We start from the raw sequence: 24,819 nt of genomic DNA, 5'->3' as shown, positions 1-24,819 counted from the left end.
TAGAATGTGGACAGACTTTGGGGAGCCTGGAGGTGAGTTACTCACTGCAGAATTCCCAGCCTCTGATCTGCTCTTGTAACCACAGTATATATATGTCCAGTCCAGTTCAGGTTCTGGTCAATGGCAACCTCCGAGGTAGCGGGTATATTCAGCGATGTCAATGCCATTGAATGTCAAGGGATGATGGTTAAATTCTCTCTACTTGGAGATGGTCATTGCCTGGCACTTGTGTAGTGAATGTCACAGCCCAAACCTAAGCATTGTGCAGGTCTTTCTGCATTTGGACATGGACAGCTTCTGTGTCTAAGGAATTGTGAATGGTGCTGAGCATGGTGTAATCACCCCCACTTCTTCCCAAGGTGAAGAGAGGGTCATTGATGAATAAACCCATTGGACTTTAGGAGAATGATGGCTGATCTCACTGAAACATGTTTGATCCTGAGGGGGTAAGAACCAGAAGGATATTTCCACTTGTGGGTAGATTAGAACTAGGAGACTAATTTAACTTTGGCGAAATGTTCTCTCTCGGAAGACCGTAAGTCTTCGGAATTCTCTTCCGCAGAGAGCAGGGGCGGCTGGGTCACTGAATATATTCAAGGCTGAGTTAGACAGATTCTTGATAAACAAGGGAGTCAAGGGTTACGGAAAGCAGGAAGGAAAGTGGATTGGAGACCACAATCACATCAGCCATGATCTCATCGAATGGTGGAGCAGTCTCAAAGGGCCGAATGGCCTCCTCTTGTTCCTATGTTCCTATGAAGCCGCTGAATATGGCTGGTCCTTGGGCACTAATAGTTGAATCCACCAAGCAGCACAGATACGTATTTGCAAGGACCATAAGCCACAGATAGAAGAAGTCCAGTGTGTGCCTGTTTTCGTGTGACTGTGTTTTTGTGACTGTGTAGTTCTGTGCTGCATGTTTTGTGAGTGTGAGTGTGTGTGGCCGTGAGTGTGTGTAAGTTTGTGCGTGTGTGCAAGCGTGAATGTGTGTGAGCACGTGTTTGCGTGACGCGCCATGGGACTTCAGTGATTCCCAAACTTTAACATCCAACAGACTGCTTTCATGAAAACGCCAAACCTTGCAAACCCCCTGCCTAAAAATAAGCATGTCCCAGAGATTTACTTTCTGAATAAATTATAAATGAAAATAATGTAAAAATTGTCAAAGTGGTGATCTTGGAAATATAAAATTATTTTTCCTCATGACACCATTAATAATTACATTATTATTTATCATTACATTACTAATGTTACATTATGAAAACAGCAACACTCTTCCAAGATTTCACTTTCGTAACTCGGGTTACGAAACATGTTTCGTAACCGTGGGGTGTAAAACTGTTCGAATTAAAAATAACACGTTGAAAACGCTGACAGGCAGACAAACTATTAAATGAGAACGTTCACTCATGTCTCACCAGAGCGAGCCAGCAGGTCTGGTATCATGTGTAGCTCACTGGGTGGGCGCCAAACTGATAGCTGCTTCTGAATAATGCAAATAAAAACCACGTATCTTAGTTATGCTGGATTCGCTTTTAATAGGCTTGCATTTTCGTAATTCTGTTTAGTTATTTATTTGTACATATGTCGAATCAATGGCACACGCAATGTCCGTCAATTCCCTCATACTTGGCGAAAAAAGCACCAAATGTCATTTTCCCGTAAGCTTAGAAATTTGGCGTATAACCACGTTTGCTTCCTCCATGGAATTTTCCCCAAGAACTGGGCTAAAGCATTTTGCAACCCCCCCCCCCCCCCCAAGGGGTTGACACACCACAATTTGGGAACCGCTGCTTTATGTCGATGGTGCTGTGTAAATGCAAGCTGCTTTTGTACATAATGATTCTGGAAGAGGCCTTGATGGGGTTACACAACTGTTATCGTGGAATAATTGTAAGTTTGATGCCGTTACGTCATGGGAGTAATGCAGAATAAATCTGGCCTCAGTCTGTTCACTATTTCCAATATACGGACTACAATGGGACCATCAGTAGTTGAGACGATGATATCACCATTGACCAGGATCTGAATGATGAGCCGGTTTGATAAATCCCCCAACCTGCCTTTCAATCCCTTGCATCTCGTAAGGTTATGGAACGTTTATTTCTTCGAGTGGCTAGTTCTGAAACATAAGGGACATGAGGAACATGACGGATAGCAGGTACTAGGTCTCCTAAATAGCAAGTTCCTGACCAGTATTTTGGGAGCCAGGAATATGCCCTATCATCACAAATAAAATACGTTTTATTATTTGTGATGTTACGTATGCCTGTTATTGTTGAGGACCGTTTAGTTCCTTGTAATAAATTTTGTGTACATTTATAAGCTGTGTTAACATCTAAATAATTAGCACAAACACTATTGCCTATTTTCATCCCTTTAGAGTGATTACTAATGAGGCATATTGATCCTTTTTGTTTAATATTAGTTGGGAGGCTAACATATTGAGGATTTTTGTTAGGGTTATATTTAAGTTGGTGCCATCCTGAAAAGGTGTTTAGTGGATAGCCCGCAGATTTCCCTAAGTTAATAAATTTCTGTAAATAAATCTTGCACCTTCCTTTTTCACATGAATATGCTCCAGAACGGAACACTACAGAGCAAGGGACACTCTGATAGATGTACCATTCTGCTGTTTCTGAAGCATTAAAGGGGGTAGTTAAGAAGGGAATACCCTCTCCTGAGTTAGTAGGGGTAGCAATGCATACCCAACAATTGGAAATGTTGAAATTTTTAGCATCTATCTTAGATGTGTGAAGGAATGTGTTCTCATTCAGTCCTGGTACAACATTTACAAAGCTAATCAAATAACTGAGAATTAATATTACGGTAAACATTTTACAGATCGTAATATATATACGCGCGCTTCACATGTGATGCGTCGATCCAACTTTTCTTTCCTTAGTATTGCTTAAAACATTGATACACCGATTAAAAATTAATATCATGATTACATAATTCAGTAATAAACAATTAATAATAATAATTTCATGGATACAAATAGAATGATTATACAGTAAAATAACTGAAGTTTAGTATATGATTTAGTAATAAATTATTAATAATAATTCACTAATAAATGAATAATAATGCAGTAAATAATAGTTCAACAGAAACTTTCCATTTTGATGCTATTGGCTCGTGGTGCTTATGAATAAATATGAACCATGTGGATTGGTGGGGCACTATAGGTAGGCATGCATTCGCCAAAGTATCTGATCAGCAACATTAGTACGTAAATGATAAGTCCAAATATGCAAAATAGGAAAAGTCCCTTAATGATGTCAATTCCTGTGCCACCCAACCAATTGGAAAGTCAACCCCAAAGAGTGTAATCAAAGGGTTGGTCAAGTTTTTTTTTAAACTTTGTACTGGATGTGAATTGACAAGTCTTTGACATCTTCTGAATTATACGCAAAAACTGTTGAAAGGATTAATTTTCCTACAGAAACAAAAAGGGGCGTAGAGCTTGGAATGATGCCATTCGCATCTTTCTCAACCGTTTTTTAAAAATATATGTCACTCAAATGGACTGGGAGTAAAAGTTGGATTGCTGCCAAATTCCCGTTATCAATTGTCTTAGAACAAGTGTTCTCTTGGAACATAGATTTGCTTTTAATAAAAATTGTGTGGTTTTTTTTCAGAAAACAGCTTCCACATTGTCTGAAGTTTTAATTTTCAAGCTAATTTTAAAAATTTATTTTAAAATATCAAACACAATAACATATTGAATATATGACTGAACCAATCTTGCGCTGAATGAACTTGGTTTTCTGTAGATAAATTCGTCGACACTGTTAAAGGAAGCACAGCTAACAAGATTTGTTAATTTCTTAAAATTAATAAAGCAACATTCAAAATAATGACAGTTTTCTCGAGTTAACAGTTCTTGCAACTTTTTAGCGATACGTGACTTGAGGCGTATCCCTGTAGCCAGGAGGTGGGCCTTCATCGTAGGAGACCAGTTGGTAATCATGAAATCTGAAACTCGCAAAATGGCCGTCTTCAACACGAGAAAGGAATTTCATTTCTCTTCTGGACAGATTTGTCGTTAACGGAGGAAGAGAGGCAACTCTTGACATGCTTTTTTTAGCAGTTGCGGTTTCGGACTGAGGTCTGGGTAGGATCAAGTTTAAAGCTGCAGACAGTTCTGGTTTTAAACCAGTGACAAAATGGTTTTTTGATAGCTCTTTTAAATGGTTTAAAACCCAGGCTGTTGTCTTTATCACTTTAACTCCAAGCTGTTTGGTGCTTAATGGGTTAAGTTGTATTACACTTTGTTTGCCACTAGGCTCATTGCTCAACCGAATAGGCTTTACTTGTTTAAAAATCTCACAGTCTATTAAATCTGCCATGATCTTTTGGATCGGGGCCAGCAGCATTTCATGGTCGGTCTCAGAGTAAGATAACGGTTCTGGGGTAAAAGTGTCCTTGACAAATAATTCATTTGGCCAGATACCCTGTGGAACTTCAATCAGTGTATTCATTGTTTTCATGTCAGTAGCAACTTGCAATAATGTAGGATTTGGTTTAGATATCACTGGTACATCTTGGGCTTTAGTTAAAATCATTTCAACTCTTCCTGTTGGTAGCACTGTTTGCTTTGGAGAGTTCAGCTGATGTTTTAAAGAGAGATTTGAAGGCTTTTGAGCTGTTAATTTGTCTGTCGGTAATTTGTTATGACATTTCATGGTGTCCATGTCACTTTCCAAAATACATTTTTCCTTAAGTAACTGGCAATTTTGACTTTTAAGACCATCATTTTCTGATATTAACTGTTGAAGTTTGGATTCTGAGTCAGTATTTTTACGTTGTAATTCACCAATTTGAAATGATTGTTGTTGAACTTTAAAGGTTTCATTTTTCAATAATGTTCTAATCTGATCACATTGTTCAAGTTTAGATTTTGCATCTCGGAATTCTTCAACAACTGCTGCTAGTTGGTCTTTAGTGGACTTAAGGTCATGATCTAATTTAGTTTTTGCGATTGTCTCTTGATGTTTTTGGAGCTGTGCATTTACTGCAAAAGACCATTTCATATGTTTTCCTCTATTTATGCATGTGGTTTTTCCCCATGCCTTCTTGATATTATCAAGGGACCACTGTTCTTTGGGAATATCATATTTTGATTCAATCGTTCTTGCAACTTCAGACAGTCTAAATTGTCTACAAATCAAAGATCGAAGATCACCCAATATATCGTCAATAGAGACATCTGGTACAGCGCAACCTCCCTTGGACGTTGTGGGAAGTAGTTCTCTACCATTTGAAGGTCCTGAATCTATTTTAGGAGTCAAGTCCGCCATAAACTCAACCTTACACCCAATTGTTTGGTTGTCAACTATGTGTAATCTGTGTACACTACCGTGACTATTCTTCCAGTCCCGTTTTATTTTAGTTTCAACGACCGGCACCCGATTGAATTAACACAGTCTATAAAAAAGGTTCTTTCTAGGGGTCGAAGCACTGCTTGATGCGTAGTTAAGACTTTTAATGGGTGAAAAATATATTTCTTACCCCAGTCTAGCCTTTTGTTTTGGTCTTCCATCCTTCTGGTCTTTCTTCGGTCTTCTGATTTCTTCCTGGCTGGCTCCTCCCCTCCTGCCTGACTCACCAGTTGTAGGGATCTACCATGCAGATTTAGTGGCACTTGCAACACTAAAACTCAGTAGAAATTTGAGTTAAAACTTCTCGGGTGCAAATAAGAATCGTTTATTGCCTCTATTTGATCACAGTTGAGAGTCACTTAAATCTTATTCTCTCATAAGTCTGGCTAGCAAAAAGGACTTAAAGAGAAACAACTTGTACACAATTTAACTTTCAAAATAATACAGAAATGGTTTCTTGCTTACGGCAAAACAGCTTGCATTTACTTCAAGAGTTAGAGTGGAAAAATGAAAGTATAGAGACAGCGAATAGTTTAGATCAAAGTATAGATGATTCATGAATAAAGATGGCTGTATGGACCCTCACGGTTATACAAAATCATATCAGTCTTTAGCCATCTATCTACACTCCTATGTAATCCTAATTGGTTTGGGTTAGAATCGAATGAGTTTGATTTGACGGTTAGCTGTCAATCTTCAATGTGCAACATTAGTTTTAAATGTTTCATGTCTGAATACTTGTGCATGTTATGGAATGCGGTTCTGTGCTGTTATCGTGACCAGTTTAAACTGGTCTTCTGCTGACTTTGCTGTTATCCGCATCATGAACAATGGTGCCTTCATATTACTATGGCGTTGCTATGTCCTTGCTCTGAGAAATGGTACAGCACAAGTATAGCGTCAAACTGTCTTGCAAATGTATTTGTTAGCTCAGTAAAAGTGTTGTTTTAATCATTAATGGAATTATGCTGTTTCATGCTCTTTTGTGTCTCTGTATGTTTTGAGATTGCCTGAGGTTATGAGTGAATGTAAAATGGGTATTTAAAGGCTGGGGCTTAATATTTACACTAAATAGCTGTCTTTTACCTATCAGGTGTATTAGTAAATAGTTGGTTTCTACACTTACTTTGATACAAGTTTGTAATAAAATGCTTTTAAGAAAAAAAAATTAATGTTGTTTCGACAAGTGTAAATTGAAATCAGATTAGAAAGGAGCGGACGCATCAGACATCTTTCTTTCTGCGTCCTCAGGATGTGGTGTGGGTGGCAAGGCCGGCACTTATTGTCCACCCCCAGAGCACAACGCTGTGGCTATCATGTCACAGGACGACGAATCCCGGTTCAAATCCCACCGAGGGCACTTAGCTCATTGGAATTCATATCCTCTCATGAGATGGGGGCTCCCCTGGTATTTATTGCCCTTGCTAGGCCAGAGGCAACCAAATCAGGCCAGACCAGTTGAGGATAGCAGATTTCCAAATGCACCTTAGTGAACCTGCCCGTTGATGATTTCATGTTCTTAGATTAGCTTTCAATTCCAGATTTTGTTTATTGAATTTAAATTACTTCAGCGGCTGTGGTGGGATTTGTGTCAGGGCATGGGACTTTGGGTTGCCAGCCCTGTGACATTAACACTGCACCACCATCTCCCCTACGTTGATGAATGTGACTACTGTGGTAATACCAGGTATTGCGGTACCTGAGAGGTGGATGACCATTGGCTGGACCCAGGAGTCTACCATTGGCTGATGTACATAGCTCCGCCCTGAGAGGCGGAGTATTAGAACCAATGCCATCCCAGCAGCCTTCACTTTCTGTATCGAAGCTGCTGGGGAAGAGTTCTAGCAGATTAGAGACGATTAGTATGACTCACCTTGTCTCGAGAGTAATTGATTGCGCACACCTACGTAAAGTGAAAGGCTGCTTTTTGGTGTTTGTGTAGCTGGTGGGGAAATTCACTCTTTGCCAACTGCCCTCCACCTCACCCCCAAGCTCACAATTTAACGGGTGGCCCAGTGTCCCACTCAGTGAAGGGATGCCAGGTTAAATATTCCCCAGGGTACAAACGCGGACATTTCCAGACCACCGTCACGTGGTTTCAGACTCCGATATTCCTTGATCACAAAAATAAAAGCAAACGACTGCAGATGTTGGGAATCTGAAACGAAAACAGAAAACACTGGACGGTCTCAGCAGGTCTGACAGTCTCCGTGGCGAGAGAAGGGAGCTAACGCTTCGAGTCTGGGTGACATGACTCTTCTTCGTCAAAACTCTTGATCACTTTTGATCGGATGACACTCTGACCTCACGGGTGCCTGACCATGTGACACCAGATCCGGGGAAAGGTGATCACATGACTTCCACGACGGTGCTTTTAGCCAATGACAATGAGGAACATTTATTCTCCCAATAACTCGAACCAAGAATGAACAACTCAACACCAACATTTGTAAATGAGTGCTTCATGGATGCATAAATATTACCGCACAGGAGACCATTCAGCATTCCTTGTGCTAATGTTATCCCCTTCCCTGCCTGCTACACTCCCGGATCCTTCCATATTCCTCCTCCCATTCCCTTTGAATTGAGGTTTACATCTCTGCCTAATAGTCGCACATGGTGAAGGATCTCATGGTCTAATAGCCTTCAGTTCAAAAATCTCCCTCCTCCCTTTCTGCCTGTTTCTTCCTCGAGAGTGCTCGAGTTTCAGTCCCGTGTTCCCTGTTCACTCACCGATAGTGTGAATATTTCACTGGATCAGTCCCCAGGTTCACGTCCCCCTTTCCCAGATGTTCCCCTCAAATCTCTTCACCTCTCCCCTTTACTGGTTCTTGTGCCCCCCCAGCCCCCTCACCCTCAGTCCTGCTGTTCCAGAATCTGGGAGCAATAGTGATCACAACATTCAGGCCAACCCATTAACCTCCCCCTGCCCCACCCCCACCAACCCCCCCCCTTCACTCCCTCCAGATGACTTCCCACCCCGCCTTAAATTCCTGGACCAACTTCTCCCTCCTCTCTGAAAGACATTATTCCCCAGTCACCTCTTGGTCCACTGGTCTCCTTCCTTTGCCCCCACTCTTGAGTAGCCGTACATCCGCCTCCTGCCCCCCCCCCCCCCCCCACCCCACCCACTACCACCCCTGATTTCAGAGCTTCCCTGGGAGCTGATAGAGTATCCTGATTCCTAACTCCCCAACCTTCCAGACGATATTTCCCTATGGGGTCACCAGGGCTGGACTGTAAGGGTGGGGGTAGTATCCCTGATTCTGAAAAACACGTGATCATCCCGGGATATTTCGGAAGTGTTGTGTTGGGCGCTCTGGATCCGTGTAACACATACAGGTCACCAACACTTGAAATAGTGCAACACTATTTTATTGAATCATTAACTGTTTAACATACTCTCACTGTGGGTTAATGCGATACTAGCTTTAGCTAAAGACCTTTGCCTTGTCCTAACCAGTCGATGCACTCAGCACATGGTGAATGTCTGTGTTGCAGGCTGTGAGCTCGATCCTCCGAGCTAGCTGCAACTCGAATGAGCGGGAACTCTCCTGTCCCCTGTCTTTATAGTACGTGTGCTCTAACTGGTGATTGGCTGCGGTGTTGTGTATGTTGATTGGTCCCACTGTGTGTCCATCAGTGTGTGTCTGCACCATGATATACTGGTGTATATTATGACAGGAAGGGCGGGAAAACCCTTCTGCCGGCAGTCACAATGAAATTCCCTTTTGCGTCACACTGTGCAGCAAATGTTATCAAACAACAACAACTTGCATTTATATAGCACCTTTCATTGTGGTTAGCCACTCACAGGAGCGATAATCACAGAAGCATCTTCAAGGATGAAAGACTGATGGAGAGATATAGAGAGGATATTCGAGAGCTGAGGGTCTGGGTAGCTGAAGACAGGAACATCAATGGGGAAGTCATTAAAATCATATTCATAAAACCAGAACTAAAGGTACACAGCGATGTCAGAGGGCAGGAAATCTGGAGGAGATTACCGAGGTAGAAATACATTTAAGACATTAGGAGTACATGTGCCAGTCACAGTACAGAATACAGGATTGCTACACATGCGACAGGGTGGGGAGGAGAGAGAGTCCAGAGAAATAATGACATGTAAAATACATCTGCTGATAATAATAATCTTTATGATTGTCACAAGTAGGATTACATTAACACTGCAATGACGTTACTGTGAAAATCCCCCAGTCGCCACATTCCGGCGCCTGTTCGGGTACACACAGGGAGAATTCAGAAATTCCAAATGACCTAATAGCACGTCTTTTGGGACTTGTGGGAGGAAACTGGAGCACCCGGAGGAAACCCACGCAGACACGGGGAGAGCGTGCAGACTCCGCACAGACAGTGACCCCAGCCGGGAATCGAACCTGGGACCCTGGAGCTGTGAAGCAACAGTGCTAACAACTATGCCGAGTTGACAATGATGATTATTATTTGCTCCAATGCAGTGCCAAAGGAGTGCCGCACTGCCCGAGGTTTAGTAGGGAAAGAGTGCTGCACTGTTGGTGATCCAGGACTGAGAGAGTGCTGTATTGTTGGAAGCTCTGTACTGGGGGAGTGTGGTAATGTCAAATGGTCAGTACTGAGATCGTGCTATGTACTGATTGGCGTCTGTGTCTTCCTACATCGCAGTGAGACTTGACAAAGTTGTCAATTGTTTACAAAGACCTTTGAGGTGACCTGAATGATGCTGAGGGAGTTGTCACGGCAAGTGCTTTCACCCTTCTGCGTCAAACCGTGGAGGAGGTATTACTGCCTGTTGGTAGAAAAAAACTTTCCCAGACACACCTTCCAGTCTCTCAATATAAGATTACGATAAACCCTGAAAGGGTCAGAAGTCTACTTCCCAAATAAGACAGCAATGCTCAGACTGTTACTGTGTATTATAATCTTCCAAATGACCTGCCACTACCTGCTTAATACTGGATTCCAGCTATTTCCCAATGGCAGACATTTATCCGGTTTAGTTTCCTGTTTTCTGTCTCACTCCTTTCACATCTGCTGCGACTTTTCCAGAATCTAGGGAATTTGGGAAGTTTACAACCAATGCATCTGCAGTCGCTTCTTTTAAGACATTAAAATTTACAATCGTGAGGAGCTAGGAACAGGTGGAGGTGCAAAGGGACTGAAGGCCCCTGTGCACAGGGCAGTGAAATGTGGTACCTGCTGGAGAGAAAATAATTTAAAAGGCTGATGCAGTGTTCTCTGAAAGGTAAATCATGTTTAACCAATCCATTGCAGTTCTGTGACGGAGTCACAATGTGCTGTGGATATATGGGAACCGATAGATGCTGCTGTACTTTTAAAAATTTAATTTAGAGTACCCAATTCATTTTTTTCCAATTACCGGGAAATTTAGCGTGGCCAATCCACCTACCCTGCACATCTTTGGGGTGTGGGGGCGAAACCCACGCAAACACGGGGAGAATGTGCAAACTGCACACGGACACTTTTCAGGTGCAAATAAGAATTATTTTACTTGTCTTACAATTGAGAGTCATTTTAAAGTCCAGCCGCCATATGGCTCACAAAGAGGCAATTTGTAGACAATTGAACTTTCAAACAATCACAGATAAAATTTACTTGCTTAGGCAAACAGCTCGACAATAACTTTTAAAGTCAAAGTCTGAAAATGAAATATGAATACAGGGAGACAGATAACGAATAGTCAGTCGACAAAGAGAGCGAGAGAGAGAGCTAATCTTCAGCTTCAAACCAAGTCCATCAACCAAACAACCAACTAACCTACCAAAAAATGGCGGGCGGAAACTCTTCAGTTATACTGTTTCATATCTGTGTTAAGCCATCTAATCACACCCCAATATAATCCTAATTGTTTTGGGTTAGACTCAAACGCATCTGATTTGGCGGCAAGCCGTCCATCTTTAATATGTAACATTACTTCTACATAGAACATAGAACATAGAACAATACAGCGCAGTACAGGCCCTTCGGCCCACGATGTTGCACCGAAACAAAAGCCATCTAACCTACACTATGCCATTATCATCCATATGTTTATCCAATAAACTTTTAAATGCCCTCAATGTTGGCGAGTTCACTACTGTAGCAGGTAGGGCATTCCACGGCCTCACTACTCTTTGCGTAAAGAACCTACCTCTGACCTCTGTCCTATATCTATTACCCCTCAGTTTAAAGTTATGTCCCCTCGTGCCAGCCATATCCATCCGCGGGAGAAGGCTCTCACTGTCCACCCTATCCAACCCCCTGATCATTTTGTATGCCTAAATAGTTTCATCTCTGCATACTTGTGTATGTTAAAGAATGCGATATTGTGCTTTATCAAGGCCAACAGAAACTGGTTTTATTCTGGCTTGGCTATTGTAACAATGGAGACTTCATGTTATCTTGTCATGCAATGCTGGACAATGACTTGAAAAATGTAAATCAAACTGTCTGTTTTAATCTAGCAAAGAAAATAATGCTGCTTCTATGAAATTGTTATGTTTCGAGAATGTTGGAATCAAGTACATTTGATTCGATGTTTTATAAACTGTCCATTTATAAAAAACAGCATAGTCTAGAATGTTTCAGCCTGTATAAGTTATGGAATGTGATTCAGGCTGTTATCACTAATGGCCCGAAATGAGAACAATAGAGCCTTTAAGTTACTGGGCTCTTGCCACCTCGTTGCCATGGATTCAGCCCTTGTCCTTGGAGAAATGTAGTGAAAAGTGTTTGTTTTATCAGACTTCTGTGTTACTTTAAAACTATGTACCTAAAAGTTGTGTTGGAGAAAATGATTAAATGAATTTGCAGAATATGTGTTTTTAATCCTTAACTTCAAACTGGGGCTTAATATTTATGCTTAAGCAGCTATCTTTGACCTATATTAGGTGTATTAGAAATACCTGGCTTCTACATTTAGGCAGGAATGTGGGGTTGACGTTACAATCAGATTAGCCACAATCTTATTGAATGGCGGAGCAGGCTCGAGGGGCCGAATGGCCTGCTCCTGATCCTAATTTGTATGTCAGCCTTTGTAATGTAAAGGAAGTTTTGTTGCAGTTATGCAGATCTCATCTGGAATAGTGTGTGCAGTTCTAGAGATCACATCTGGAGTGCAGTGCAGATTCACCAAGCTTCCAAAAGTTAGATTTCTAAAGAGTGATATCATAAAGTAGGCTTGAATTCCCTGGAATGCATGGGGTTCATTAAAAAAGGCTTTTCGGATTTTGAAAGAAATTTATACAGAAAGTTTTCAGGCTAGCAGGGGACGAGCAGAATTTAAATCGTAGCATATGCAACTGAGTGGAAGGCGGTTAAAAGTCAACCACATTGCTGTGGGTCTGGAGTCACGAATTGGACAGAGTGGGCAAGGATGGAAAGTTTCCTCCCCTGATCAGCAGCAGTGAATCAGAGGAGTTTTTACAATACGGCTAACTTTGTGGCCACCGTTACTGAGGCTAACTTTCCAATTCCAATTCTCTTCCCACATCTAGTGGTCACTTAGGCAGACTTCCGCCTGTTTCCATCGCCAGTAATTCCCGGAACAGGTGGCTGGTCTGCCGCCAGGGGCTTGTAGCTTGAGGGGCTCCACTCCACATCGAGAGTGGCTGACCAGGAGTCTCTCCCTCTCTTACCACCAGTGTGTTTGGCAGGATTTGCGGGTTGGCACACTCAAGCTGTTTGGCCGGGTTATGAATTCACCTTCCTTGGCCATCACGTCCTGGGGTGGGACTTGAACCCAAGGCTTACTGGCTCTGACATAGAGACGCTGTGCATTGGGCCACAAGACCTCCCTAACTTCTTTCATTCCAGGTTTCTTTAATTAACTCAACTCAATTTCGATTTGATGGGCTTTGAACTCAGAGCATTAGTCCAGATCTCTGCATTGCTCGTCTTACTAACATAGTCACTATACCGCCAATTTTGAGAGTTCAATGTCTTCCTGTACCCATATTCCTGGAGCCCTTCCAGTAAACCTCATCGAGCCAGAAGGAAAAGACAGTTCAAAATCCCAGTAAAAATCGGCAGCACTAGTTATACTAGCTGGTTTAGCTCACTGGGCTAAATCGCTGGCTACCAAGGCAGGCCAGTAGCACGGTTCAATTCCCGTACCAGCCTCCCCGAACAGGCGCCGGAATGTGGCGACTAGGGTCTTTTCACAGTAACTTCATTTGAAGCCTACTTGTGACAATAAGCGATTTTCATTTTTCATTCATTTCATTATACTGGAGTTCCATTGAAGGGATACAAGAGTAGTTTGGACAAGTTTTACTGGTATCTTTCATTTCCAAGTTTTGCTGGTTGTTCCCTTGCCCACTCCAGGCCCAGAGTCACCAGAATACCCCAGTGGGCTGGGTACCCACTTGGTGAAATCTCTGACAGCGCAGCACTCCCTCAGTATTGCACTGAAGCATTTTAGCTCAAAGGGTTCTACTCTTCTTGATCCTGTGCTCGAAATCTCTGAGTGATGCTTCGGATGGCTGACACCTCGACCTCGGACCTGTCCCTGCTTCACAGAGTTAAATGATGAATCTTGTGTCTTGCAGAAGAAGCTCATACTGAAAGGATCCATCGACATTTCCAAGATCAAATGTGTGGAGATTGTGTTGAGTGATATCAGCTTCCCTTGCACTTACAAGTACCCGTTCCAGGTAAGATGATGCCAATTATCCTTTATTGGGGCACTTTAACTGGGCTGCTTCACAATCCAACTGGGCCTCAAGTGCACCTTGGTTCGAACTTCCCTCCAAGAAGGTTTCTGTTACAAGCAATTCTTTACAAAAGGGCTGATTTTAACCCGTTACCTCCCCCCCCCCCCCCCCCCCCCCCCCCCACACACACACACACCATCGTTGACCAGCAGCAATGGCTGGATGGGTAACACAACCAGTGAGAACAAGGGGGAGTGGGTATAGTTACGATTGTGAGGGAGGGGGAAAGGGTAAAGGTGGAAAGGGAAAGGGGGAGAATATGGGGATAGGAAGGTCTGGATGGCCGCAGGCCATTTTTATTTGCTTGAGTTCAGGCATGGGAAGGACGCCCATTACATCCTAATTTTAAATGGCAAATCACATCCCATTGACCTCATTTTAACTGCTGGGCCCACTAAGGCCCACTCAGACCAGGACCAAAAGTGAAAGTGAATCCAGTCGGTTCTGCTCCAGTTTCTTTATTCATTCCTGTATGTAAGCATAACTGGCAAGGCCAACAATTATTGCCCTTTCCTAATTGCCCCTTGAGAGGCTGGTGGTGAGCTGCCTGATTGAACCGCCACACAAAAACACAAGAATTAGGAGTAGGCCATTCAGCCCCTCGAGCCTGCTCCACCATCCAATAAGATCATGGCTTATCTTACTGTGGCCTTAACTTCACTTTCTTGCTTCCCTCCTCGTAACCCTTGACTCCCTTAATTGTAGATCAAAAACCTGTCTATATTCAATGACCCAGCCTCCACTGCTCTCTGCGGAGTGCGATTCCCAAGATTTTCAAACAGAATTCCTCCTCATTTCCTTCATAAATGGGAGACGCCTTGGGCAAAATCTAACTGCTGCGAACGCGGCCGGCAAACATCGCGAGAGGCTTCTCTCTCGGGACTTACACCGGCTCACTACTCCTCGCGAGATCTATTGCGATCTCGAGACTCGTCGCGATCTGGATCCTTCCCACAACGGGCAAGACCCAAATCTGCATTTGTGCACTCGCCACATCTAACCAGCGCCCAGGATCAAATCCCCTCGCCGAGGAGACCCCAGCCAGGTGCTGTTTAGCACTTGTCTCCACAAATGGGTACCAGGTGGACCAGCACTTGGTGGGGGGGAGGGTTTCGCAGGCGATCGGGGGCCCCTGGCTGATCGGGTCCTGGGCAGGGTGCTGCCCATGGCTCCCCTGATGCCACCTGGGCACACTGGCAGTGCCCCCCGGGTGCCCAGGGACTGGTTTAGCACAGGGCTAAATCGCTGTCTTTGAAAGCAGACCAAAGCAGGCCAGCAGCACGGGTTCAATTCCCCGTACCAGCCTCCCCGAACAGGCGCCGGAATGTGGCGACTAGGGGCTTGTCGCAGTAACTTCATTTGAAGCCTACTTGTGACAATAACCGATTTTCATTTCATTTCAGAGGCCACGGTGGGGATGGGGGTGGGGTTGTGGGGGGGGCGGTCTCGAGATCTGGGTGCTGCTTAAAAATGGCCTCCCGATTTCATCCTGCACTGTCGAGCAGAGCCCGTTGTGCAGGAAATGGGACTGTGTGCGGTCTCGACTGGGCATTCCTCACTGAGGCAACAAAATGAAGCAGAGGCCTACTGGCGCTGGGAATCTCCCAGCTAAACACTCCCGACACGGGAATCTCCCAGCTAAACGCTCCCGACACGGGTATCTCCCAGCTAAACACTCCCAACACTGGAATCTCCCAGATAAACACTCCCGACACGGGAATCTCCCAGCTAAACACTACCGACATGGGAATCTCCCAGCTAAACACTCCCGACACGGGAATCTCCCAGCGAATCACTCCCGACACGGAAATCTCCCAGCTAAACACTCCCAACACGGGAATCTCCCAGATAAACACTCCCAACACGGGAATCTCCCAGCTAAACACTCCCTACATGGGAATCTCCCAGCTAAACACTCCCTACTTGGGAATCTCCCAGATAAACAATCCCGACACGGGAATCTCCCAGATAAACACTCCCGACACGAGAATCTCCCAGATAAACAATCCCGACACGGGAATCTCCCAGATAAACACTCCCGACACGGGAATCTCCCAGATAAACACTCCCGACATGGGAATCTCCCAGCTAAACACTCCCGACATGGGAATCTCCCAGCTAAACACTGCCTACATGGGAATCTCCCAGATAAACACTCCCTACATGGGAATAGAACAAAGAACAAAGAACAAAGAAATGTACAGCACAGGAACAGGCCCTTCGGCCCTCCAAGCCCGTGCCGACCATGCTGCCCGACTAAACTACAATCTTCTACACTTCCTGGGTCCGTATCCCTCTATTCCCATCCTATTCATGTATTTGTCAAGATGCCCCTCAAATGTCACTATCGTCCCTGCTTCCACCACCTCCTCCGGTAGCGAGTTCTAGGCACCCACTACCCTCTGCGTGAAAAACTTGCCTCGTACATCTACTCTAAACCTAACCCCTCTCACCTTAAACCTATGCCCCTTAGTAATTGACCCCTATACCCTGGGGAAAAGCCTCTGACTATCCACTCTGTCTATGCCCCTCATAATTTTGTATACCTCTATCAGGTCGCCCCTCAACCTCCTTTGTTCCAGTGAGAACAAACCGAGTTTATTTAACCGCTCCTCATAGCTAATGCCCTCCATACCAGGCAACATTCTGGTAAATCTCTTCTGCACCCTCTCTAAAGCCTCCACATCCTTCTGGTAGTGTGGCGACCAGAATTGAACACTATACTCCAAGTGTGGCCTAACTAAGGTTCTATACAGCTGCAACATGACTTGCCAATTCTTATACTCAATGCTCCGGCCAATGAAGGCAAGCATGCCATATGCCTTCTTGACTACCTTCTCCACCTGTGTTGCCCCTTTCAATGACCTGTGGACCTGTACTCCTAGATCTCTTTGACTTTCAATACTCTTGAGGGTTCTCCCATTCACTGTATATTCCCTACCTGCATTAGACCTTCCAAAATGCATTACCTCACATTTGTCCGGATTAAGCTCCATCTGCCATCTCTCCACCCAAGTCTCCAAACAATCTAAATCCTGCTGTATCCTCTGACAGTCCTCATCGCTATCCGCAATTCCACCAACCTTTGTGTCGTCTGCAAACGAGAATCACCCAGCTAAACACACCCCGACATGGGAATCTCCCAGGTAAACACTCCCGACACGGAAATCTCCCAGCTGAACACTCCCGACATGGGAATCTCCCAGCTAAGCATTCCCGACATGGGAATCTCCCAGCGAAACACTCCCGACATGGGAATCTCCCAGCTAACACGGGAATCTACCAGCTAAACGCTCCCGACATGGGAATCTCCCAGCTAAACACTCCCGACAATGGAATCCCCCAGATAAACACACCCGACATGGGAATCTCCCAGCTAAACACTCCTGACATGGGAATCTCCCAGCTAAACACTCCTGACATGGGAATCTCCCAGATAAACACACCCAACATGGATATCTCCCAGCTAATCGCTCCCGACATGGGAATCTCCAAGCTAAACGCTCTCGACACGGGAAACTCCCAGCTAAACACTCCCAACATGGGAATCTCCCAGCTAAACACACCTGACATGGGAATCTCCCAGCTAAACGCTCTCTCCATGGGAATCTCCCAGCTATACGCTCCCGACATGGGAATCTCCCAGCTAAACGCGCTCGACACGGGAATCTCCCAGCTAAACGCTCTCGACACCGGAATCTCCCAGCTCAACGCTCCCGACATGGGAATCTCCCAGATAAACGCTCCCGACACAGGAATCTCCCTGCTATACGCTCCCGACACAGGAATCTCCCAGTTAAATACTCACGACACGGGAATCTCCCAGCTAAACGCTCCTGACACGGGAATCTCCCAGCTAAACACTCCCGACATGGGAATCTCCCAGCTAAATGCTCCCGACGTGGGGATCTCCCAGTTAAATGCTCCCGACACGGGAATCTCCCAGCTAAACACACCCCGACATGGGAATCTCCAGCTAAATGCTCCCGACACGGGAATCTCCCAGCGAAACGCTCCCGACATGGGAATCTCCCAGCTAAACACTCCCGACAGGGGAATCTCCCAACTAAACACTCCAGTCATGGGAATCTCCCAGCTAAACACTCCCGACACGGGAATCTCCCAGCTAAACGCTCCCGACACGGGAATCTCCCAGCTAAACACTCCCAACACGGGAATCTCCCAGATAAACACTCCCAACACGGGAATCTCCCGGATAAACACTCCCGACACGGGAATATCCCAGCTAAACACTCCCGACATGGGAATCTCCCAGCTAAACACTCCCGACAGGGGAATCTCCCAACTAAACACTCCCGACACGGGAAACACCCAGCTAAACGCTCCCGACATGGGAATCTCCCAGATAAACGCTCCCTACACGGGAATCTCCCAGCTAAACACACCCCGACATGGGAATCTCCCAGCTAAACACTCCCGACACGGGAATCTCCCAGCTGAACACTCCCGACACGGGAATCTCCCAGCTAAACACTCCCAACACGGGAATCTCCCAGATAAACACTCCCAACACGGGAATCTCCCAGATAAACACTCCCGACACGGGAATCTCCCAGCGAAACACTCCCGACATGGGAATCTCCCAGCTAACACTCCCGACACGGGAATCTCCCAGCTAAACACTCCCAACATGGGAATCTCCCAGCTAAATGCTCCCGACATGGGAATCTCCCAGATAAACACTCCCGACATGGGAATCTCCCAGCTAAATGCTCCCGACATGGGAATCTCCCAGATAAACACACCCCGACATGGGAATCTCCCAGTTAAATGCTCCCGACACGGGAATCTCCCAGCTAAACACACCCCGACATGGGAATCTCCCAGCTAAATGCTCCCGACACGGGAATCTCCCAGCTCAACACTCCAGTCATGGGAATCTCCCAGCTAAACACTCCCAACACGGGAATCTCGCAGCTAAACACTCCCGACACGGGAATCTCCCAGCTAAACGCTCCCGACACGGGAATCTCCCAGCTAAACACTCCCAACACGGGAATCTCCCAGATAAACACTCCCGACACGGGAATCTCCCAGCTAAACACTCCAGTCATGGGAATCTCCCAACTAAACACTCCCGACACGGGAAACTCCCAGCTAAACGCTCCCGACACGGGAATCTCCCAGATAAACACTCCCTACATGGGAATCTCCCAGCTAAACACTCCCGACACGGGAATCTCCCAGCTAAACACTCCCGACATGGGAAACTCCGAGCTAAACACTCCCGACACGGGAATCTACCAGCTAAACGCTCCCGACATGGGAATCTCCCAGCTAAACACTCCCGACAGGGGAATCTCCCAGCTAAACACTCCCGACACGGGAATCTCCCAGCTAAACACTCCCGACACGGGAATCTCCCAGCTAAACACTCCCGACAGGGGAATCTCCCAACTAAACACTCCCGACATGGGAATCTCCCAGCTAAACACTCCCGACACGGGAATCTCACAGCTAAACACTCCCGACATGGGAATCTCCCAGCTAAACGCTCCCGACATGGGAATCTCCCAGCTAAACACTCCCGACAATGGAATCTCCCAGCTAAACACTCCCGACAGGGGAATCTCCCAACTAAACACTCCCGACATGGGAATCTCCCAGCTAAACACTCCCGACACGGGAATCTCCCAGCTAAACGCTCCCGACATGGGAATCTCCCAGCTAAACACTCCCGACAATGGAATCTCCCAGATAAACACACCCGACATGGGAATCTCCCAGCTAAACACTCCCGACATGGGAATCTCCCAGATAAACACACCCAACATGGATATCTCCCAGCTAAACGCTCCCGACATGGGACTCTCCCAGCTAAACGCTCTCGACACTGGAATCTCCCAGCTAAACACTCCCGACATGGGAAACTCCCAGCTAAACACTCCCTACACGGGAATCTCCCAGCTAAACACACCTGACATGGGAATCTCCCAGCTAAACGCTCTCACCATGGGAATCTCCCAGCTAAACGCTCCCGACATGGGAATCTCCCAGCTAAACGCTCTCCCCACCGGAATCTCCCAGCTAAACGCGCTCAACACGGGAATCTCCCAGCTAAACGCTCTCGACACCGGAATCTCCCAGCTAAACGCTCCCGACATGGGAATCTCCCAGATAAACGCTCCCGACACAGGAATCTCCCTGCTATACGCTCCCGACACTGGAATCTCCCAGCTAAACACTCCCGACACGGGAATCTCCCAGCTAAACGCTCCCGACACGGGAATCTCCCAGCTAAACACTCTCGACATGGGAATCTCCCAGATAAACGCTCCCGACACGGGAATCTCCCAGCTAAGCATTCCCGACATGGGAAACTCCGAGCTAAACACTCCCGACATGGGAATCTCCCAGCTAAACACTCCCGACACGGGAATCTACCAGTTAAACGCTCCCGACATGGGAATCTCCCAGCTAAACACTCCCGACAGGGGAATCTCCCAACTAAACACTCCCGACATGGGAATCTCCCAGCTAAACGCTCCCAACATGGGAATCTCCCAGCTAAACACTCCCGACATGGGAATCTCCCAGATAAACACACCCAACATGGATATCTCCCAGCTAAACGCTCCCGACATGGGAATCTCCCAGCTAAACGCTCTCGACACGGGAATCTCCCAGCTAAACACACCTGACATGGGAATCTCCCAGCTAAACACTCCCGACATGGGAATCTCCCAGATAAACGCTCTCTCCATGGGAATCTCCCAGCTAAACGCTCCCGACATGGGAATCTCCCAGCTAAACGCTCCCGACCTGGGAATCTCCCAGATAAATGCTCCCGTCACGGGAATCTCCCAACTAAACACTCTCTCCACGAGAATCTCCCAGCTAAACGTTCTCTTCACGGGAATCTCCCAGCTAAATGCTCCTGACACGGGAATCTCCCAGCTAAACACTCCCGACATGGGAATCTCCCAGCTAAACGCTCCCGACACGGGAATCTCCCAGCTAAACACTCCCGACACGGGAATCTCCCAGCTAAACACTCACGACATGGGAATCTCCCAGCTAAACACTCCCGACATGGGAATCTCCCAGCTAAACGCTCCCGACAGGGGAATCTCCCAACTAAACACTCCCGACACGGGAATTTCCCAACTAAACGCTCTCGACACGGGAATCTCCCAGCTAAACACTCCCGACACGGGAATCTCCCAGCTAAACACTCCCGACATGGGAATCTCCCAGATAAACACTCCCGACACGGGAATTTCCCAACTAAACGCTCTCGACATGGGAATCTCCCAGCTAAACACTCCCGACACGGGAATCTCCCAGATAAACACTCCCGACATGGGAAACTCCCTGATAAACACTCCCGACATGGGAAACTCCCATGTAAACATTCCCTACACGGGAATCTCCCAGCTAAACACTCCCGACACGGGAATTTCCCAACTAAACACTCTCTCCACGGGAATCTCCCAGCTAAACGCTATCTCCATCGGAATCTCCCAGCTAAACACTCTCTCCACGGGAATCTCCCAGCTAAACACTCCCAACTCGGGAATCTCTTTCATTTCTGTTAAATCGCGCCCCTTACTTTAAACGGTGTTCCCTCTTTCTAGATTCTTCTATGAAGGGAAAGATCCTATCATCATCCACCCTGTCGAGCCCCTCTTGATTTTATGCATTCTGTAGGTTCATGTTTCATTCTTTTAACCTCCAAAGAGCGTAGGCCCAACTTTTCCCCATGAGATGGTCCTTTCATTCCAGGAATCAATCTCACCAATCGCCTCTGAATTGCCTCTAAGGCAAGCATGTCCGTCCTGTGGGCAGCATGGTAGCACAGTGGATAGCACTGTGGCTTCACAGCGCCAGGGTCCCAGGTTCAATTCCCGGCTGGGTCACTGTCTGTGCGGAGTCTGCACGTTCTCCCCGTGTGTGCGTGGGTTTTCTCCGGGTGCTCCGGTTTCCTCCCACTGTCCAAAGACGTGCAGGTTACGTGGATTGGCCACGCTAAATTGCCCTTAGTGACCAAAAGGTTAGGAGGGGTTACTGGGTTACGGGGATAGGGTGGAAGTGAGGGCTTAAGTGGGTCGGTGCTGATTCGATGGGCCGAATGGCCTCCTTCTGCACTGTATGTTCTATAAGCTGACCAAAACTATGGGCAGAGCCATGTGGACGTGACAGGGGTCAAGGCCATTGGCTGGAGAGCTGGCAAGAGCCCCGCATTGCCTCTTTTCCACTCCATCTTGTGCCACTCCAGGCCAACCTTTCCTCGGGTTCATGGACCCCAGGCGGAGGTCCTGCCCACCAGGAGCCGCTGGCCAACCGGGACCAGCGGCTCTTCTCTACTCTCCAGCCCCTCTGGGGAGGCGGGGTTCGCCGTGAGCACGCCACCCACCCGAGGCCTCGCACTGAGGTGGGGTCCACCTGAATGGTCCTGGGAAGTGGTTCGGGGTGAGGGGGATGCCACTGGAGAATCTAATGCCAGGTCCCTCAATCAGGCACTGCCTCTCACCCCTACACCGGGAGGCTTCCAGCAACACGGCACTGGTTTGCTTGCCATGCACCACTCATGCCCAGTACCCCCCCTGCTGCTAGGTTAAAACCAGCGCCGATGGGTTGAGGCCCTTCAGTGGGCATCACTTCCTTACTTAACAGCCCCAACTGGCGGCAGGGTAGGAAGGCCATTCATGGGCCTTCCTGCCACGGAGTTTACCGCGGTGGAGGCAGGAACATGGTCAGTGCTACACCGGCCACCCTCCCGCCCAATTAAATGCCCCTGTTACCAAACCACCACGTGAGTTGGCACATAATTCCACCCTGTATGCAGTACTCCAAGTGTGGTCTCACCAATGCCATCTACAGCTGTAGCACGGCCTTGCAATAACAGCCGACATTACTTTTGCCTATTCAGTACTTGTACCTGCTGCAACATTCTGCAGTCTCTCTCCATTTCAATAATATTCCGCTTTTCTATTCTTCCTGCCAAAGGGGACAATCTCACAATTTCCCTCCTTATAATCCATCTGCCAAATTTTTGTACACTCACTTAAGATCTTCTCTATGTCTATACCTATGCAATTTACATTGTGTATCTATCGTATGTCTTATGTTTTTCATGTATAGAATGATCTGTCCGGACTGTACGCAGAACAATACCTTTCACCGTACCTCGGTACACGTGACAATAAACCCAAATCCAGATATCTGTATCACCTAGCAAATTCTTTGTATCCTCCTCACAACTTTCCTTCCAACCTATCTTCGAATCGTCCACAAATGTGGCGACAATGTAGCCAATTCCCTTGTCATTAGTATCGGTCGTGCGAGGCCTCAGCACTGATCCATGCGACACCCCAGTATTTGCCAACCTGAATTCATCCCGGCTCAGTCAGTAGCTTCTGTTCGAAAGGCAATCAGAGTGGCGGCACGGCGGCACAGTGGTCAGCACTGCTGCCTCCCGGCGGCGAGGTCCCAGGTTCGATCCCGACCCCGGGTCACTGTCCGTGTGGAGTTTGCGCATTCTCCCCGGGCCTGCGTGGGTCTCACTCCCACGACCCAAAGATGTGCAGGGAGGTGGATTGGCCACGCTAAATTGCCTCTTAATTGGGGAAAATATAATTGGGTACTCTAAATTTATTTACAAAAAAGGAAAAAAAGAAAGCCAATCAGGAGAAAGGTCTTTACCCAGATAGCGGGAGAATGTGCACCCGCTACCACAGGGAGTGGTTGAGGCTGTTATGGGGACACTGAGGGAGAATAGAAGGACATGTTGATGGCATTTGATGTGGAGGTATAGGAGGCTTATGTGGAGCATATATACTGGCAAAGATTAGCTGGGCCTGTTGGCCTGTTTTTTGTGCGGTAAACACTTTGTGATACTTTGGAGGTAATGCATTGCATGTGAAGCACTTTGGCACTTCCTGAGGTTGTGAAAGGTTCTGTACAAATGCGAGAATTTTCTACCTGCTCATTTATTTTGCAAATGTGGCCACAATAATCTCCGCCAAGGAAACCAAGAAAGCAGGCTGATATTTATATTTGAAAACTGCATCAGGTCTGACGGAAGGTTTTGATTGCTGTGGTTCCCAACTTGACCTGTGAGGCACGATCAATTGAACAAAGACTAGAGTTGGATACAACTGAGGCTTTATTGCTCTAAGATGTGTGGCCTCCCACAGCAGATGGCGAAATGGCTGCTGAATGGAGGACACGCATATTTATACTCCGCCTACTGGGCGGAGCCAGCAGGCAGGGACTACCGGCGAACCTGTAGTACAGGTCCTACCTTACATCCCCTAATACAGGTGCAACAGTGGTTTACCACAGCCTGGTACAGAACTATACAGGTTTAGTTGCTCCCGAAATAGTTACGGATGAGGAGAGGCCATTCGACCCATCTTCACTCATCCGTCTGTAGATTCTAACACTGGCCCATTGAGATGAGCAAATTGCTTCCTCAATGAGTCGCGAGGTTTCCCTTCCATTCCTTTATGTGGAAGCTTGTTCCCCACATTTCACAGTGGAATGCCATGATCGTACAGTGGTTAGTACTCTGTGTTGTGCCCACAACAACCTCGGTTCGAACCCAAGTCACGACTGTAGAATTTGCACTGCCCAGTGTATTTGGGCGATGCGGTGGCACGGCGGTTAGCACTGCTGCCTCACGGCCCAGGGACCCGGGTTCGATTCTGGCCTTGAGTGACTGTGCGGAGTCTGCACGTTCTCCCCGTGCCTGCGTG

General features: G+C 46.6%; 1 protein-coding gene across 1 annotated transcript in view; it reads left to right on the top strand.

Annotated features, from left to right (window-relative positions):
* LOC140427130 (tyrosine-protein kinase ITK/TSK-like) overlaps nucleotides 1-24,819 on the top strand; it is a 96,480-nt gene that overhangs the window by 2,041 nt on the left and 69,620 nt on the right. Inside the window, exon 2 of the mRNA XM_072512669.1 lies at nucleotides 13,934-14,038. Within this exon, the coding sequence (XP_072368770.1) occupies nucleotides 13,934-14,038 (105 nt within the window). The remainder of the gene's footprint in view (nucleotides 1-13,933; nucleotides 14,039-24,819) is intronic.

This window comes from Scyliorhinus torazame, chromosome 7 (assembly GCF_047496885.1).
Source record: "Scyliorhinus torazame isolate Kashiwa2021f chromosome 7, sScyTor2.1, whole genome shotgun sequence".
Taxonomy (NCBI): Eukaryota; Metazoa; Chordata; class Chondrichthyes; order Carcharhiniformes; family Scyliorhinidae; genus Scyliorhinus; species Scyliorhinus torazame.
This window is presented reverse-complemented; position numbering and strand designations above follow the sequence as displayed.